The sequence below is a fragment of the Mauremys mutica genome, chromosome 16, assembly GCF_020497125.1.
Source record: "Mauremys mutica isolate MM-2020 ecotype Southern chromosome 16, ASM2049712v1, whole genome shotgun sequence".
Lineage (NCBI taxonomy): Eukaryota > Metazoa > Chordata > Testudines > Geoemydidae > Mauremys > Mauremys mutica.
In genome coordinates this window covers 20,269,282-20,284,081 of record NC_059087.1, presented here as the reverse complement: position 1 = coordinate 20,284,081, position 14,800 = coordinate 20,269,282, and the positions used below count along the sequence as shown (strand labels likewise).

The window sequence follows — 14,800 nt, the reverse complement described above, 5'->3', positions numbered from 1 at the left end:
ATTAGCTTTGCTTAGAAGAACACTTTCCCTTTTTAATTCAAGGTTTTAGAAGCTGTTTCAAATGTTCCCTCAGTTCTGGGGAAAGTTGAGTGGTGCTCGGATTCTTGACATTCAGGATTATTTCATGTGCTTGCTGGAAGAGCTCCTTCCCCACAGCTTCCTCCACCCGGCTGCGCCACTCCACCAGCTTGGGCCTGTTCTCAAAGATGTCACAGCCACATCCTACAGGCTGTAAAGACAGAAGCAAAAACACAGTAGTACAGCTTCCATGCGAACAGTTCAAACCAGAATCCACTAGAGGGATGGGACCAAAAAGCCATCTGGAGTTCAAAACGAATCTCAGCTGGATCAAGTCAGATCTGGACGATTTGAGATTTTGGGGCCTGGTTTCAGCTCATTTCAAGTTCTCCATTTTGAGAAGAGTAGAGTAGTATCTTAGAATACCTGTGACAGCTACATGGGGACACAGAGGGATAGCAATGTGGTCTTCCCCTTCTGCCCCCTACTCCAACATTAAAAGGAAAGGCATTCTTGAGTTTTCATTGGAAATACTTTGTTGTTTGGGTTTAAAAATCTCTCTGCAGAGTTTGCAACCCAAAAATTAGAGTCATGCTAACACATGAAAGCCAGAATGTGAAGAGACTAGTATTTCACTCCACTGGGCAATGAACATAGACTAACAAACCGATAGCACAAGTGTCAGTAAGTATGTTACAAACACCATCTCAAGAGATAATCAATTTTATAATGAAAAGTAAAGTAGATTCACACCAGCCAATTAAAAAGAGACATAAGGATACATACAATGGTACTTCAATTGTGTGAATGTGTTTAGGGATACAGAGGAAGTCCTCTCTCTAATATATAGACTTTTTTTCCCCTAAGTCTAGACTGTATGCTCAGCACTTCAAGGAAAAAGCAAACAAAAAAATCCCACAACTCTGACCCCCAGACTTTTCCCTATGGAATTCCCAGTCTGAGGAAGGGAAACCATGCATTTCTCAATCAGTTTAAAACACAGGTAGTTTTTCCACAGTGCTGAGCATCTCGTTACACTCACGCTAGAATAAGTTTTAGTAACTTAGGACCTTTCAGCTAGTCTACTGATTTCCATTTATTTCTACCAGAGGACCAGTAATCAGAGCAGGGTTGAAGTTCTTTAAATATTTTTCTTTTCCATAGGAAGTGTCGCTTCAACTTTTTCAGTTTTATCCAAAAAGTTTTAAAAACAAACTGGCAAAAAGAACTCTTATTTGAGATATTTTTGCAGGACATGAAAGCCATGTGTCAGCCCACTCTCCCAGCAACCCAGCTTGCTTTGTCTGAAGTCTGGTTGGCAACTGGAACCAGTAGGACCAACACTCACCTGCATGAGCTCCACAATGGCCACCAGGTCTGCCAGGGAGATCTCATTGCCCACAATGAAGGGCTTGTTCTGCAGGAACTTCTCCTCAAACTGCTTCAGAGCAGAATTCAGTTCCTCGACAGCCTCCTCTAGCTTCTCTGGAGAAAATGGCTGCCCTACAACAAGAGGCACCAGTACCTACCAGGGAGAGGAAAATGCAGTTCTTACATGTTACCTGCCAATTTTTAGTCCATCCACCATGCAGCCATGGCACCCTGAACCACTCTAAGTATCCCTCATGAGTTTATTATGGAGTGGGCTGAGTTAACTGGTACTGGAAAACCCCTTTGCCAGGCTGGTTTGCATTACAACCCATTGCATCATATTCCTCCAAACCAGGCAGTCTTGTTCAGATTCTCCTCTTTGGAGACATTTGCCTTTAAAAAACATTTCACACCAACTGCGATCGCAGCCCCTTGTTTCAAAAAGAGAGTCGTCAGTTATGTCTAGTCAGTCAGAAAGCAGAAGGAAAGTGGTCAGTGTGTGGCACCATCTCACCCTTGCCATGCTGTATCAGTTACATTTACTTACTACTCTGGACTGAGTACAGTGGAGACAATGTTCCTGCAGATTCAATCTTGGGAAGAATTGGGACTAGAATATAAAGGAATCTTTCAGCAGGAGTAAGTGGGGCCATTACAATCCATCAGGCAGAGTGCTGGCTCACCAGAGACGTCAATGCAACTCAATTTCCAGTTTAATTTCCAAATCTCAGCTGGCCTGGGTCTTTGCCTAGTGAGGCACAACATCCAGAAACAGTCCCAGTCATCCATACAAGAAACTCCAAGCAAACAGCCTGTCTTGCATTTTCTAACTTTTGAGTGCTGGACTTCGCAACCTCAGTGCTCTTTTAATGTCATTTTTGGGATGTAATAGAGATCTACACCACCCTGGCAAGGTATCAGCCCAGGAAGATGGTGACACTCTGCATTAAGGTCATTCTGAGTATGCCCCTCCCCGCCCAATCCCTTGCCCCACACATACTTTATAGGAAATAGGGATGCTATAGAGAGGGGAGGTTGAATGCATTCTATGTGCCACAGCACTAGCAGGTGCTAGCAGTCAGTTCTCACGTCATCTAATACCTTTACCTTGGTTATGAAAATTTTGCACCCTTTCTCCCGAATGGTAGTGTGCTGCCAGGACAAGTACTCGTCAACCAGGGCCCGTTTCTGCAGGTCTGAAGGGTACCAGTGATCAGGGGTGTTGAATTTTCGGCTCAGATAGAGAAGGATCGCAATGCTGCCCAGATAGTAACAGGGAACAATGGGCAGGTGAATTAAGAGGAGATGGAAGTTATTGTCTCCCCCCTTCCCCGCACATCTCGGGATACTCTTACTACCAATAGCTAGGTCAGTGAGTTAATACGGACAGACCCAAGAATCTCCCCTGAGTCCCTAATAACCAGTCATGTTCTGTACCATGAGAGTTACAACTCAGACTTCTCTCCCTGCCCCCCCTTCCCCCACTAGAAATGCATATACCATAGCAACAGCTACTTCCTCGCACGGCTTGAAGTCTGCGGGATTTTTCACATAAGAAATGGTGAGAAAGTGAACATTTTTAGGTTTGTTTTTTTAAGTTTTGCTTTTCAAGATGAATTCGTTTTGAGTGGTTTAGGTGAAATGAATGTTTTAGGTTTGAAAAAGCATTTGGAGTTTTCTGCATTCCAATTCCAGCCACTTCCCAGTGGGGGTGGGGGGGAAGGAGAGAGAAAGTGGAAAAAAAAATCCACTCTCACTTTTGCTTCTCCCACCTTCCTCCAGCAAAGTGAGAAATGGGTTTCCCCTTCTCCTTCCTCCACACACCCCCTTTTTTTTTTAAACTGCCCTGTGATCCTTTATCCAGCTTGTGGGGCAGCGGCTGGGGGGGAGGAGGGAAAAAAAGGAGGAGATCAGCCATCCAGCCCCACTATCGCCTATATTTCCAGTTGCAACTTGAACCACTAGAACAATTTATACTGGACCATACACCCATGATGGGAAAGCTTTACATTACCAGACCTGTAGACATCCTCAAGCCAGCCCCTTCTCCACATACAGTCAGTGACTCACCAGATCCATGGAACTTTGCAAGTACTGAGCCTACAGGCAGCTTAGCTGCAACATCACCTGATGCAAGTGGCTGGGCTGGGCCAATGTTTATCCTCATCTCCTTGTCTTCAAAGATGGTTGCACAATTGTAGCAAAGCATAAGGGACACAAGGAACAGGGAAATATAGGACTGGAAGAGGCATAGATGAGTGGGGCTGACAAATAGGGAGAGAAGAGAAAGGACATGAACGCAGAAAAGACACAAAAACAACATATAAAAGACAGATAAGCCAAGGCATGGAGAGAAGAGATAAGCAGGTAATAAGGTGGAACTCTGAGCAGGGGACATAGCAGATAGATGTTAAATGTTGTGATGTTAGACAATGCATCAGAGGGTTGCATTTGTTTAATCCTCACCTCTCTGCTAAGGTGAAGGCTCCATCCTTTAACGCTGGTACTTTCTTCAGCACATTCACCTTGCCAAACTCTTCACGAAGGTGATGCCCTAAAAAGATTTAGGAGGAGATTAAGGAGATGGTAGCATGAGAGGAAGATTCAATGACTAGAGGGAAGCAACCCAGCAAAGTTTAAATTTAGCACCCAAATAAAGCTACATTCTTCACCAATTAGTGAGGATCAGCAGAGTCCATGGGAATATTTGACCAGGAATCCCAACTTTGCCATAAGGAAAAGTCCTGTTTATTTTCCTAAGAGAGCAAGTGGGCAACAGAGTTCCATAACAGATATAGATTTTGCAATAAGATTTATCCTGATGCTATCTTCCCTGTTCATCAGCTCAGCATTCCTGTCTCTCTCCTGTTCATTGTCTGCATGTTCAGTGTTCTGACATTTGTTAATAGGCTTGTAAGGCTCAATTTATGCTAGTAATCTTGTCAGCTCAGGTCTGCTTCATAGACCTTGTTTTAATATCAGATATCTGCTGCTGGAGTGTTCCAAGACCCCTATCAGGATCCCTGTGCGAGGCACTTGACATACGCAGAGTGAGATCCCCACAAGGCTTGCAGTCTAATTTTAAGATGAGAAATAACAAATGGGTGTAACCCTAAGAGGGAAGCAGGACAAGGGTAACAGTGGAAAGTGAAAGTTACATAGGCCTAACTGGAGCACAGTTCAATTCAAAGGCAGTTAGCTTTTCAGGCCCTGTTAGAGTGAGGCAGGATTTCAATCATGCTTTTGAATCATGAAAATGCAATATTTTGTGACTGAGTGCTGTGACACTTTTACCAAACCCAAAAGCTGCTGTTGGAGTTCAGTTATATGCATTACAGTTTGTACTCAGACATCCGTTGCTTTCAATTATCAAATGGAACTGCCACCATTAGTTTATTGCAGGAATAACTTGCATCAGGACAGGGAGGGGAGAGAAAGGCATGCTGTCAGGTCTGAGGTAGGTAATAGACATAGGCATGGGTTTGCATTCTCATGACAATTCTTCAGAGCTCCAATACAAGATAGAAGAAAAGGGATGCGCTTTATAGCCGGAAAGGAAAAATATTTACCGGTAGTTTACCTGACGTCTGAGTGCTCTTCACATCAGGGCCCAATTCTGAGAACCCTTCCATGCACAAGTAGTGCTTGCCTACCTGGTTAGACTCACTTCAGTGGATGGACTTGTGTGTTTGCAAGACTGGGCCCTTTGTTTTCAAGCTCCTCTAACCAACTTGCACAAGTGAACCTCAGAGAGCTAAATGATGCAACTCTCAAACCTTTTGTACTAACATTCTGGCACGTGATCCCCAGATAACACAGAACCTTCTGGGAATTTGTTTAGTTTTCTGATACTTGAATAGTCACAAATGAGGCTTGCCATCTTTACACAGTGAAAGTGGTTCTATTTGGAACACAGCCTCCTTTAGCAACCTTCCAAAAAGGATACCAAGATTTTTCCATGTGTATCTCTCTGCTCACTGCTGTGCTCTAGAAATGCCTGGAGGATTCCAGGCCCAGACTTCACTCAGGTCACATAAGCCTTTGAGTGGCGATTTCTGTTCTGTCCAGTCCTCATCCTTTAACATTGTGGGCTTCAGGGAAACAGATGCAGAGAAGTAAGAAGGCTTCAGAGGACTTGTTCCAGCCAGCCTCCAGACCTATGGAAATTCACTTCCAAAGCAGCGCTTCTGAAATGTCGACCATCCTTAGGCTTCAGAATGAGGCTTCCAATGGTTACTGAACTCTGCTTTGCAATTAGTGGTTTTGCTGTTATCACACAGATTAAATGGGTCTGTTTTTAGTTCGATGGGTGGGATTTATGCATACAGCACCAACACTTAATAGCAGACTGGCTTTTATTTTTATTTTTTAAATACAGCTTAGCCTGTATATTGTGTTTTTTAGCAAGGGTTTGGTCCTTACATATTAAGCAGGATCTGTTGCAACGAGCCAACATGTAATTGCCACTTTATGAAAGAGCTCTGAGGCATGGGTGTAGTTTTGGGGCGGAGAGTTGCCCCTCCAAACCGCAAGCCTTGGGCAAGCGTGGAATCCCCCCTTCCCCCCGATGGCCCCATTGGCCTGCTGGAGCTGTCCCCCCCCCCCCCCCAAATATAGAAGTCAAACTACACCTATGCTCTGAGGCCTTATTTAAGGTATCACATAACAATGGTGGCTCTTCCAGGGAAGCAGAGCATCCACTTGTTTCCAGTGGTCCAAATTCAGACCTTGGGCTGAACTTTGCGTCCTCCTCATGGCACCTCCCATGCTCAGCAACTTTGTCAGGATTTGAGAGTAGGGCTTGAAGCAAGAGTGCAGATCTGGACTGAAGATTTTAGCACACCCTTCACCTGCTGTCCCATATCCAGCACTGGTCTGTCTGCATGCTGAGGCAGCATAGGGGCCCATGGTTTGTCTGTATAAAAGGCTATAATAACCCTGATTTTGCACCATGAATGCATGCGTATGTCCGCACTGGTAGCACTTAGGACCTAAACAGAACCAAATGTATTTAACTTATAAGGATTTCCATAGGAATCCAGGAGGTTAGTGCAGTCTGAGATACAATGCACTTTAGCATCCCTGTAAGGGGAGCAAATGTAGCAGTGCTTCTCTGCTGTATTCATAAGCAACATGTAGGCTTTGGTAAAGCCTAGTGCTGCTACTGTATAGCATAGAGCATTTGGAGCTTGCGATTTTGTTGAAATCTCCTTCAGTCAGTCCAATGACAACTGAGTCAGTTTCTCACCCTTTTCAGTACGTTCATTGGCCTGCCCCATATTTTAGTGGCTCATGGTGGTCAGTACTGAAAAGGAAAGAAGCCCAAACCTGTCTTTGTTTAATAAGTTAAATATTCTTTTAAATTGACAACACCTCCTTCCCCACGGTACCTTGACTATTCTTATTCATCTCCCCTCACCAAAGTCCTTAGAAAGGTGAATGTCATGCAAGAGCAAGGCATAGAGAGAGGAGAGAATATGTAGCAGAACTCTTCATTATTAGTAGGCTTTATTGCAAACTCAGGCTTCTCCACTGAATGAATGGAAGCAAGCGTGAGACTTCTTGGAGAGAGCACCTGTGCTGTGAAACACTGGAGTTTGCCATAGGCCTAAAGGGGATTCACTTAACCTTTCATTGAAGCAGTTAGATGAAAACTGGTGGATTAACTGCTGCCAGGCTGCACTGGGTTATATCAAGGAGCACTGGGAAAGGAAAGAGTAACTGCAGAGTGTCTGCTCAAGAAACTGCATTTCTCCTTCCTGCTGTTACTGGAAGAGGGACCTAAAGCAAGAGCTGCAGTGTGTTGCAACAGCATTTTTAACATGCCCATGATGGCAGTCTCAAGGTCACTCCAGCATATAAAGCCTAAATCTGATATTACGCCTTATTAGCAGCAGGGGGATGAGGGGAGTAGCTTGTACGTTAGTAATTACAGACCGTTTCTCTTTTCTGGTTTATTCCAGCCAGGCTTAAACTACATTTTATGTCATAAGATGGATGGCAGGGGAGCATCCCTGCTGTGTCCGCTCACATTCACCTCACCAATAGGGCTGCAGCAGGAGCCAGAGAGGTGTAAAATCTCTGCGGAATGTAGGGCAGGAATCAGCACGGGGTCCGAGACACAGCACACAGCAGCTGCTGCAAGGTCAGCATAGACACATTAAGGCCACATAACTTTGACAGATTCTTCTGTGTGTGTCATAGCTCAGCAAGATCCCAGATGGGGCTGCCTGAACTCAGCCAAAATGGGTATTTCATAGGCACAGTAAAACCCCAGGAGTCCTGTTTGGAGAGAAGGGCATCCTATTACATGTCCCTAGTTCACACTTCTCTTGATGAACTATCGCCTTTGGTACCAAAGACACTTAGCAGGCACAGCTTTGACTTCAGGACAGCAGACTTCTGTGGTAAAGAATTGGCTGAGCCTCTCCAGAACCAGCTGGGGCAGCTCCAGCATCAGCATGACAACATAGATACTGCCTGGGAGGCAGGTTGTCAAACATGAGCAACTAAATGAGACTCTCAAATCCCCCATTGGCGTGTTTATGCCACCCTTCTGCCCCACATGCTATTTTGTTGCTTAAGACTAGCAGTGCATCCTCCACCATCACAGAAAGCATCTTGTGCCCCATAGTAGCAGGGTATGGAAGGGAACTCCAGAACTTCAGAGGATGTAGCTGGGAGTGCTTGGATTACTTTAGACTCAGAGCAGAGCTTCCGGCCCCTGCCTCCAGCTAGGAAGGGACTTGATCTAGAGTGAGCATTTTGTGTGTAGTTAGGTGTGCTCTGAGAATGCCCACAGGATCAGCCCCAATAGGCAGAGAAACGCCAGCTTTCACCTGGCATGAGGATCCCACTGGGGCTTAGGCATGAGATAGGCATTCAGGCACCTGCACGTATCCCCAGAGGCAGAAACTTAAGGACTAAAGAAACTTTTACAGTAACAATTTAGGCACTGAGGGATTTGAAACACCTCTAGAGTGAGGTAGTAGCTGAGCAGGGGTTTTGATGATCTCCTTGGTGCCTAAACTTTGACCTTAGGTGCCTCAGAACTGGCAGTTATGTGTTATGAGGCATAGGGGTTGAGGAAGCTAAGAAAGACCAGAGTCACAGCAGCAGGCTGGGCAAGTGCTTTCACTTAAACAGGGAATAATGGAGAGCTCTCCTTAGCAGTGCCAACATTCTGGTTAACACAGCTTAACCGAGAGAGGAGTTGCTGTTCTTTGTAGATGAAATATCCACTGGGGATGAATGGAGCAATTAAGTGCATATTAATCAATGAAGGACGAGGGAGAGGAGAAAAAACACAAGGCATGGTGAAAAGTCTAGAATCCCTGCTCCCCTTTCAAAGTTTTAAGGCGTTTGAAAGGTAAGCCCGCAAAGGAGGTTTTTAACAAAGAGTTGTGTCTTTTTTGTTCTTTATGGTGGATGACAACCCACAAAGGCTCTTTCTCTCCCTTCATTGTTTGCAACATTGGCTCCTGTTTTTTGTTTTTTTTTTTAATTCATAAAGCATCATGAACATCAAGGCTAGATGACCTCGTGAAAGACTCAAGAGAATGTTTGTTATGAACTTGAACCGAAGGGCCCAGGGCATTAAGTTTTTAACAAAAGAGTCATTTATCCAGAGTGTTAGTCACTGACATTAGATAGGTACTAACAGGAGATAGACCTCAACCAATAGCCAAGTTTAAAGCAGTTTGATGGAAACCCCTTCCTTTCTCAATTACTCAGCTTTCACTCTTGTGATGTCATGCTCCACCAGCTCTACAGTCACCACCAGCCTTACATCTACTCTGCAAAAGATCCCTCACTGCTGAAAAGGGATGTTGGCAACATGCACACTTGAACTGGAAAGCAACATGGCTGTTCTTGTAGTTGAACTGAGGACTAAACACGTTCAGCATCATGTCAGAAGTGGTTGTTAAATCCTGCAGCACCCGGACACCTGCCAATCCCTCCATGGTCAGTAGTGGGAAATTTTCAGTGTCCGCAAGGCTAACGAGTTTTCTAGGAAAGGCAGAAAAGTAGAGAAGAGAAATCCCACCTTTCAGGCTTTCTTTACAGTCCCCCTCACCCCCACTTTATTTAGTAGCTCCAGAATATACTCCCATGGAAGTTCTTCACTGAAGAGTGGCTTTAGAAAGTGGCTTTTCTCAGCTCTCCATACCTACTGTCTGAATACGTTCAGAGTCACAGTTGCTGATTTTAGTGACAAAAATAAGTCCCTAGGTTTTGACTGCAGCTCCCCTATAGCTCAAACACAACTAGAAGGGAGTTCACACGTTCCTTAGAGTGCTTATCAGAATTATTTACCAAGTTCCAGTCAAATACACCTGTGTAAGCTTGTTGAAAGGAAGGGGGAGCACCCATGTAAGTAACTTGGCTTGCAGACCTATTACAGCTCAGTTCTCTCCCCCCGCCCCAAACATACAGCTAAGGGTAGCATAAAATCCCTCTTTACCCTGTAAAGGGTTAAGAAGCTCAGATAACCTGGGTGACACCTGGCCAAAAAGACCAATAAGGGGAGAAGATACTTTCAAATCTGTGGGGGAAGGTTTTGGTCTGTCTCTCTTGGAGCCCGCCAAGAAACCAGGCAGGGAAATTCCATCTTAAGTGTATCTGAACTAAGCATCTAGTCTTGCAGAAATAGTAAGTAATAGCAGAAAAGAAATGCATTAGATTACCTTTTGTTTTAGCTTGTGAATTTCCCTGTGCTAAGAGGGAGGTTTATCCCTGTTTTTGTAACTTTAAGGTTTTGCCTAGAGGGGAAATCCTCTGTGTTCTTGAGTCTTTTGTTATTCTGTAAAGTACTTACCATCCTGATTTTACAGAGGTGATTCTTTTACCTTTTCTTTAATTAAAATTCTTCTTTTAAGAACCTGATTAATTGATTTTTCATTGTTCTTAAGATCCAAGAGATCCATCAGTGTTCACCTCTACCAATTGTTAAGGATATTATTCTCAAGCCTCCCCAGGAAAGGGGGTGTAGGGTCTTGGGGGGATATTTGGGGAAAGTAGGGCTCACAGTGAAGGGGCAAGAGGGAGGCCGGTCCCCCTTATGCCAGGCAGCATTTCCATCCTACAAGAATAGGGGTACATTTGAGCAGAGGCATAAACATCCCCTTTAACAAAAAATGTAAGAAGTTGGAGAGGAGCATGTGACACAGCTGGCTTTACCCCAGTGAGATAACTGACACTTCCAAAGAGGGAGTAAAGGCCAGTTGTTTGGTGGAACAAACTCTCTCTTTACTGCAATGGGAGACACCTGCAGGTGGGGATGGGGCAAGAAAGGCCATGGCGGCCCCAGCAGATATTATTGAGGTAGATAAGAATAGTTATAGGTTACACATTACCACCGATTAAACAGCAATTAGTCTCAGTCTCTCTAGTCCTTCTAGTACCTGTTTTAGGGACACTGCAAGAATCTGCCTCATAATAGGGAGACAAAACTCAAGACTTTTTTAGTGTTAAAGATGACACGAGAGCCAAGGTTTAGACCCAGATCAGCAACTCTGAATTACAGGGAGCTGGAGACAACTCAGCATAGGCAGGACTTTTCAGAAAGCATTTCTGCTCAGTGCTTTGGTCTAGTCATGTCATCACAGAGGAGGAACATATTTAGTGGAGCATGAAAACAGCATGACTACTGCTAGTAGGAGCCTGCACATGCGTGTGACAGTGGGAGCATGCCCCTGGCCCCATTCCTTCACTTAACAAGCTCATCAACTAGTAATATGCTTAACTGTTAAGAATCAGAGACTGGGTACAACCTTGCACCTCCCAAATGCGAGCCTGATAGTTAAAAACAGCCAAGACTCCACCCCACCAAATGTACAACTATTACAACAGTGGCCCAAAGTGAAAGAACACCACCAGAAAAAAGAGCTTAAAGAGCTGGGGCTACATTTCTTTCATGTATCTAGTTTCCTAAATAAGATTTCCACCCTCAACTAGAGATCAGCAATGAACAACAAGGCAAAATCCCTGTGTGGGGGGACAGAGACACATTAGGGTGTATAGCAAGGGAGGTGCCTGGGAATCAGTTACACCTGAGAAATGTAACATGCTGATATTCTGCACAGAGCCCAGCACAGATCAGTTCTCCCTTAAGATGTTATTGCTGGGCCTCCCTACCAGAGTAAAGGGATAACATACACCCAGTCCATCCCCACAGGTACAGGTGCCTTCCACTCACCTTTTAGCAGCTCCACATGCTTGAACTCAAATGGGATGTTGTTTTTTTTGGCAAATATAAAGAGGGCTCGGCAGGGCTGGGAGAGGAGATCCAGAAAAAGCTCTACCACCATTCTGGCAGCTGGGATTCAGTGACAGAGAAGCCCTACAGCCTAGAGAAGACGAGCCGTTTACAGCAACTCAGCCTGCAGCAAGTGGCCTAGAGGCACGACTGAGAATAACTCCTGCATACCTTTGCTAAGAGCCTTTCCTAAGCAACTCAGCCAGCGCTGCTAGTTACTTTGGACCAATCAGGGCTCATTCAGGCTGGAAACACCCCAATGCTAATTCCCTAGCCATGGGAACAAAGGTTGAGGGATGGGGGGGGGGGGAAAGTAGATAAAGATTGACTTGGATTTATGAAAGGCCGGGCTATTTCATCTTGTCCTTTTAGTTATAATGTGGAATAATTTAAACCAGCTCAGTTAACAAAATGGTGGAACTGCAGTAAAGCTATCATGAGTGCTGAGTCCTTTCGGACCTCAGCCCATCAGTACTGAGACTGTCAGCAGTTCATGGCAGGGACCGTGGGCAGCAGTCTCAAAGGCAGCTATGTGATATAGGTGCCTAAATCCTATTTTCAAAAGTGACTGAGACACTTATGAGCCTAAGTCTCATTCAGAGTCAACTCTGATTTGCAAATTGGACTTAGGGCACATTTGAAAATTTGACCCCTTGCCATACTGTCTTGTGCCGAGCACTGTCAGTGCTTTATAGGATGAGCCCATTTAATGGGAGAAAACCTTTTAAAACACTGATCCCAGCTTGAATCATCACTGGATGGATAGCAAGAGAATTTATATGCTGCTGCTGCACACACAACGTATTCAGGTCTAAGTCTCTAATCCTACACTGAGGGTATGGCTACACTTACGGTTTGCAGCGCTGGTAGTTTGCAGCGCTGGTCATCCAGCTGTGTAGGAGCAGCGCTGGTGTGTGGCCACACTCACAGCTACCAGCGCTGGTGTGTGGCCACATTTGGAGCATTTGCAGCGCTGTTGGGAGTGCTGCATTATGGGCAGCTATCCCAGCATTCAAGTGCACCAACGTGCTTTTCAAAAGAGGGGGGTGGAGGGTGGTGTACTGTGACAGGGAGCGGGGAAGATAGAGAGAGTGGATTTTTGGAGCCAACACTGAGTGTTAGCTTCCTGGATTGGAAAAATCACAAAATGTTCATGAGCCCTTAGTCTTAACTCTAATTGCAAACAGCCTGCCTGTTTGCTGTGATCAGTGTTTGTTTTTTTAGATAAGCAGTTCAACGGAGCGATCGGCTCCGTTCTGTTTCATTCACTCTTCCTGCCTGCCTCTCATTTGATCGTTCACAGCCAGGTATAGATAGCTCCTGTTTGCTGTGATCAGTGTTTGTTTTTTTAGATAAGCAGTTCAAACGGCTCCGTTCTGTTTCATTCACTCTCCCTCCCTGCCTGCCTCTCATTTGATTGTTTACAGCCAGGTACAGAACGGAGCTCCGATCGGAGCTCGTTCACAACAAAACAAAGAAAGGCTGCATAACAAAACAAAGAGAGTAATTTATAAAAGCATTCTGGGATACACCTTATTCCCTGGAGGCCAATCACAGCGCTGGTGTGTGGCCACACTTGATGACCAGCGCTGCAGCACCAGCGCTGGAATCCTTATTCCCCATGCTGAGTGAGGTGTACGGCCAGCGCTGCAGCCAGGGAGTTGCAGCGCTGGAAGTGCCCTGCAGGTGTGGCCACTTACTAATTGCAGCGCTGGTGGAGGCTTTCCAGCGCTGCAAATCGCCAGTGTAGCCATACCCTGAGTTCCATGGTGGCAGAGTCTTCCACCCACTCAGAGTTCATTACATGATGGGGGTCTAAATGCTTAACTGCTGTAGTGAAGGAATCTGCTGTGTAGTGTCTGTTCTTATCAGTTTAATATCTGAATGAGGCTGAAAAACTTCTACATGACACTGACCTCTGTAATGTGCTTTGAGATCCAAGGCTGAAAAGCGCTACATGAGAGCTAGGTATTCTATGACTTTTTTCTATATAGGTTTTTATCCACAAATCAGCTGTATTATGTGACAGACTGTAAGTGCCAGATTGTAGGTATAAAAGTGTAGCAATCACTCCTGCACAGAACCCTGTCAGGAAACATTCTGGTTTATGTGTATGGAAACTGGGTTAGTTTATCTAAGCTGCTGACAACCACAAATTATCTTGAGGACTCTACCTTGAGCAGGCCAGTGCGGTAGAAAACTGAAGTGAATTTCACATCATTTTCTCTCTCCACCTCTCATAATGCCCAGTGACATTTTAACGGACTTGAGCTCAACCCCACTGCTTACATGCAGCTTACTGCAGAATTGGGTCCTTAGGCAGAACTTGACAGAAGTTCATTAATTCAAGTACAATGCACACTGGCTAAGTAAGGTATCACATAACTTTATTCTACATGGGCCTGTTTCATTGAGTTACCCCCCCCACCCATTTTCTCTTTGATTTATTTTAGCATTATGATTTTTTTCTAATTGAAGTTGATGATACAGGGCCTGTGATGGCACATGCTGTTGCTTTCCAAGTACAACCAGGTACGTTTCCAGCACGGTGCACATGTTCCTTTCATTGGTGTGGAAGCTCCCCCTCACAATACCTTGACATTTTACCTCTAAAATGGAACCATCTTTATAGATTTTTCTCAGCTTAACAAGTTCTGCTAAAGCTGTGCCTGGTCATTTGAAAGGACAGCCAATACCTGCAAGCACAAAGTGACAGGATCAGGCTTCAAATGCAAAAGCATTCTGAGCAGCCAATTGCAACATCCCTGCAACAGCAAACAAGGTGGGAGGCTCTGGTTCTTGTTTCATCAGGACTGTTTAAAAAAAAATAATTAAATCAAGGCCGACTGTTTTATTATGATTTCAAAGAGCACAGCTTATTGGGAGGATGCAGAGATAGGTGTCCATGGCCCTGTTCGTATTAGATAACAGCATGTAGTTCTCAGCTTTTTCTTTACCATTACTAAAAAAAAAACCAGGAGTACTTGTGGCACCTTAAAGACTAACAAATTTATTTTAGCATGAGCTTTCGTGAGCTAAAGCTCACTTCTTCGGATGTGACTTCAGTAGTCAATATTATGAGGTGCGTTATAGAAACAGCTGCTGTGCAGAGATTGGGGGTGGGGTAGGGGAGGTATTAGCATGAAGGATGAA

General features: G+C 44.8%; 1 protein-coding gene across 1 annotated transcript; it reads right to left on the bottom strand.

Moving 5' to 3' along the window:
- Position 1: 1 nt before the first annotated feature.
- LOC123350750 (glutathione S-transferase theta-1-like) lies at positions 2-11,821 on the bottom strand. The gene is made up of 5 exons (XM_044989459.1): positions 11,588-11,821; positions 3,856-3,943; positions 2,497-2,647; positions 1,367-1,543; positions 2-229 (listed from the first exon to the last, which is right to left on the bottom strand). Exons 1-5 carry the CDS (start codon positions 11,697-11,699, stop codon positions 38-40), a joined length of 720 nt encoding a protein of 239 aa, XP_044845394.1. The 5' UTR covers positions 11,700-11,821; the 3' UTR covers positions 2-37.
- Between the last annotated feature and the right edge of the window lie 2,979 nt (positions 11,822-14,800).

Excerpts from the sequence above, each read along its gene's own strand:
- LOC123350750 (XM_044989459.1), bottom strand. The coding sequence starts at position 11,699 with ATGGTGGTAGAGCTTTTTCTGGATCTCCTCTCCCAGCCCTGCCGAGCC. Across the intron at positions 3,944-11,587 it reads GCATGTGGAGCTGCTAAAAG|GGCATCACCTTCGTGAAGAG; the intron begins GTGAGTGGAAGG and ends AAATCTTTTTAG. Across the intron at positions 1,544-2,496 it reads GCAAAATTTTCATAACCAAG|GTACTGGTGCCTCTTGTTGT; the intron begins GTAAAGGTATTA and ends TCTCCCTGGTAG.